The sequence below is a fragment of the Atta colombica genome, unplaced genomic scaffold, assembly GCF_001594045.1.
Source record: "Atta colombica isolate Treedump-2 unplaced genomic scaffold, Acol1.0 scaffold107, whole genome shotgun sequence".
Lineage (NCBI taxonomy): Eukaryota > Metazoa > Arthropoda > Insecta > Hymenoptera > Formicidae > Atta > Atta colombica.
The window spans coordinates 2,705,713-2,709,929 of record NW_017259192.1 but is presented as its reverse complement, the minus strand read 5'-3'; the positions used below and the strand labels follow the sequence as shown (position 1 = coordinate 2,709,929).

General features: G+C 36.1%; 1 protein-coding gene across 26 annotated transcripts in view; it reads right to left on the bottom strand.

Annotated features, from left to right (window-relative positions):
- Nucleotides 1-138: 138 nt before the first annotated feature.
- Nucleotides 139-4,217, bottom strand: part of LOC108692693 (calcium-activated potassium channel slowpoke) — a 104,345-nt gene continuing 100,266 nt past the window's right edge. For 16 of the 26 annotated variants that reach the window (XM_018201107.1, XM_018201085.1, XM_018201124.1 and 13 more), the window contains 7 exons: nt 3,630-3,813; nt 3,446-3,511; nt 3,041-3,177; nt 2,719-2,831; nt 2,450-2,611; nt 1,738-1,831; nt 139-1,217 (listed from right to left, as the gene is read on the bottom strand). In XM_018201107.1, coding sequence (XP_018056596.1) covers nt 1,137-1,217; nt 1,738-1,831; nt 2,450-2,611; nt 2,719-2,831; nt 3,041-3,177; nt 3,446-3,511; nt 3,630-3,813 — 837 coding nt within the window. In that variant the 3' untranslated portion in view covers nt 139-1,136. The remainder of the gene's footprint in view (nt 1,218-1,737; nt 1,832-2,449; nt 2,612-2,718; nt 2,832-3,040; nt 3,178-3,445; nt 3,512-3,629; nt 3,814-4,217) is intronic. The other 10 variants (XM_018201276.1, XM_018201247.1, XM_018201236.1 and 7 more) reach the window with 1 other exon arrangement.

Sequence of the window (4,217 nt, the reverse complement as noted above, 5' to 3'; positions counted from 1 at the left end):
TGTATATATACCGATATATAGACGATTTATACTTAAATTTGTGTGGAAAAGGGTATTTTATCGTAATTTATCTATATGTATATATGTATACATATATATATACATATATATATAGAGCCTGTAGAAAGTGCTTGATTGAGATTCTTTTTCGGTTTCATTAGTCGTAAAACAAGACACACGAGGTAAGGATTGCGTGTAATCCGGCACTGTCCACGAGAGTCCGACGCGAGATCGGGATGAGAAGAGTCTCTCGATGAGGGAACATCGACGAACGTGTCCAGTTCGCTGCACTTCTCCGCCTCTTCCCGTCGTCTCGTCGCCCTCTCACAGCGTTGAACGACGGTGTTCTCTGGGTTACGTATTATATACATTAACATGTGCCGGAGAATAAAGAAACCGGAGATTTTACTGTGACGGCGATTGTTTCCACCGCGCAGGATACTCCATGCAATTCCACAGCGCTCGTTGAGGCTAAGTCATGTGCTAGAACTTTAAGCTATGTGTCCTTTCCCGCGTTCACTTTCCTCCTTTCCGGCCACAAAAGATCGGTAGGAGACTTAATAACAATGTTTTACGAAATGTCTTTACGTTGAACGAAATTCAGTCCTTATAGCATCGTCTTCAAGCGAAGATAATTTGCTCGAATAAAGAAAGAGAGATGTGTAGCTACCCTCGGACCGCACAGCATCATGCCATTTTCCGTTGCCCCTTCCATTGTCCTCCTCTTCTCGCATATCCTCTTCTTCTCGCATCTCTTTGATAACTTGTTCATTAGGCTTTTTTTCCGAGTCCTCGTTCTAGCGATCGAGCATCACTCTCGAGATATTCGACGACTCGATGAAAATGATTTCCATGCGGGGCGAACGAGATAAGACTTTAGGTGATTGAATTGGCGAATAAACGTTACGTTTGCTATGCACTGTCGCTGTATGTATCGGTCAATCGAAGAAATGGACATGGTTGCAATCCGCCTTGTGAACAATAACTCGCGAAACTTGTTGATAATGCGCGATATCATGAGATAGTAGCGTTCGTTGACGAAGACAGTTGTAGGGACGACGGACTGCACGATGGTTTCTAATGCATGATTAGATGTAAGAATATGGTCCATCGGTGAGGGCGCTACACAGCAACAATCAGGAGGAATCGTCTTTGCCTCGGGCACCTCTGCTCGGCCTGTATTCAAGACCCGGGTCAAACTGCATCAATACGAAAACCTGGCAAGTTAGAAATAATGACTCAGTAAAGCGATTTGAATTGTTTATAAATTGACAAAATTAAAAATGTGCAATTAACAAGATATTAAGCTCAAGTTAGAGACACTCCGTCAAAATTTAAGTTTGTGTTTGTGTTTGATAAATAAATTTACATATAATCTATAATTTACATAAAATCTATAAATATGCATAAAATATAGTCGGATTTCTATGATAATAAAAACTGGTTGTTAAAGTTTTCACAAGTTTTCATGCAAAAATTTTTTCAAATTTTTATACAGTTCGGAATAATATAAAAATCTGCTACTCAAAAATCTAAGTAGTCAAAAACCGAAATAAAATTCGATAGCTCATTAAATTACAGATCCAATAATTATTAGTATAAATTATTTGATTTTTGTATTTTTACTGTTATTAATAAAATTTTATTCGTGCTATTATTAATAAAATCATACTAATAAAATTTGTTATGAATCTTAGAACTTTATAATACGTAATGAAATTATTTGAGATGTGATACCTGATCCGTGGGTAATAATGTAAAGTCATCGGGTGGATTTGTGATCACGTATCGTTTGGAAGAGGCGTCGCACGACGAGCTAGTGTCTCGAAACCTAAAAGATTCAAGTAAATGTTAGCAAATAAGAAGAATGATAATAGTGAAGAACACGAGCTATTTACACCAAGTGTAACTAAACTAATCAAAGTTGAGCTAAGTTAAGCTAAACTAAAAGTAAACTAAGCTAAATTAAACTAAACATATGTGGACCGTATGACGGACAACTAAATGCTAAATAAATAACGAGATGATACAAAAATAGAAAGACAGAGAAAGATAGATAGATAGATAGATAGATAGATAGATAGATAGATAGATAGAGAGAGAGAGAGATAGAGAGAGAGAGAGATAGATAGAGAGAGAGAGAGAGAGAGAGAGAGAGAAAATAGTAAAAAATGATAGGTATTTTTTGGATGAGGGCAACTTACAACTTGTTGCTTTTCATTACTTTCTTTTTCATGATGCAAAAACGCAAAGTGTAAAAGGTGTGCGGCAGAAAATCATAAGTCACATAGTAAGTACGTGAATAGTAAGAGGTAATAAACGGCGGTACAATAATGGCAGCAATCGGAGTAGTCGCTGTTTTTGAACGATAATATATACAATGTATAGAAATATATGTGCGTAGGGTAATCCAATAAATACCATCGAGAGAGGGAAAAAAGTCCGGTACCTGTACCTGTACAGACCAATGCACAGCATTCCGTACGACTTTAATGCTGCGACAAAGAGGTCACCGTACTTGCCTCCCTCGCCATATTGAGCCAATGGCCCGTCGTACAACGCGATCTGACCAACACGACACCGATCCCTATTAGCCAGACTATCTGCCGTACTGTGAATCAGACAAAAATCACATTTATCATTGTACAAAAATTCTCCCGATTAACAATTGGATATTACACACAGTGGATATTATTATGGATATTATTAAGATGTTACCTGTACCCTCCCCTTAAGCCTGCCCCTTCAGCCAGGATCAATTCCAACTCAGGCGTAGCTCCACCGGTGATCAGTGACCGAATCAGAGTTAGCGCATTTTGGTTGAAATATGTCTGCAGAATACATAAAGTTATGATGAACGTTGCAATATTCCAGAAATATTATGTAACGTTGTAATATTATTGCAAGCTTCTGTGCAAGCTTCTGTATGGGTAGAATGTTAAGAAACGAGGATACTAATAAATTAAAATGAACGCTGAATGAACAAGTGTATAAAGTGTATTATTGACTGATAGTTCAAAGGCTTATTTTTAATACTGACCGTCGACATAAGAGAATCCAATACACTGACTGCAAAGGCAGTACCACAAGCGAACGGTTGAGTGAGGTAGAGTTCTGTGTCCGGGTCATCGTCGTCGTCCTGGTCAAGGAATTGCACATTGCTGTCATTTACAAGCTCTGGAATAATGACGAAATTAATTATGAGTAGAAATAAATATGGTTATTTTTAATATTCGACACGAAGATATCTTTTTTATTAAATTTTAATAAAAAAATATTACAAAATAACATCTTTGAAAAAACCATATCCTTTAATAGTGTAATTAAAATAATATCTAATTAATTATAATAATGTTTAGCAATCTTCATTTTTCATTCTAACAATATTGAGCACATAGATATGTAATAAGTAATTCTAAAGATATGATAGAATCTTTTCCATTACCTGTGATCATTGGCACATTTGCTCCATAAACAGATCCCCGTCGTTGCAAGACGATCGGGCTGCCAACTGCGATCAAATTGCCTTATTCATTATCTGCTATAATTTGCACTTTCGATTTAATAGCATGGTTTAATGAAGAAATAAGATCTCCGCTTTTCGAATGATAATAATTATAATATCATACCTTGACTAAGCACACCGATTGTATCGTCGAAAGTCATAGCCTTGATATTGAGGGATGCGAGTATGGCCTCCTTGTCGGCGAGGGTGGGGTCATCATTGCTAGGCACTTTAGCCGACAGGATGCAACACATGTCGCATAAATTCACATTAACGGCACGTAAATCGGCTCTACTTAATGGTGAACCCTGCGAAATATCATTCAAGTAAAATAAAAGCTGCAGAAAAAGAATTTCCGAAAGTATTTTTCTTCTTATATTGTCTCCTTTTTATGTTAGCGATCAATTTGTATCACGATTTTCTTTCATTAACTTTTCTGTCAATACATAGATATCTGAGTATCCATATCAAAATTTTAATAAAATTTTTATATTTTTGTGCGAATTTCGTTATAATACCTCAATTCTTTTGTTCAAACAACAAAGAAGAATTTGGCACAGATATCTCATTGTATCGTGTTTACTTTCACATTTTATGCGAGAACTTTGTAAAACACGGTAGTTAAAGGTAAAAAATTATGTATTGAGAGAAAAGTTATTTGTTTCATGTTTAAATTTAGTAAAGATAAAAAAATCTTTGTTACTATGCATCT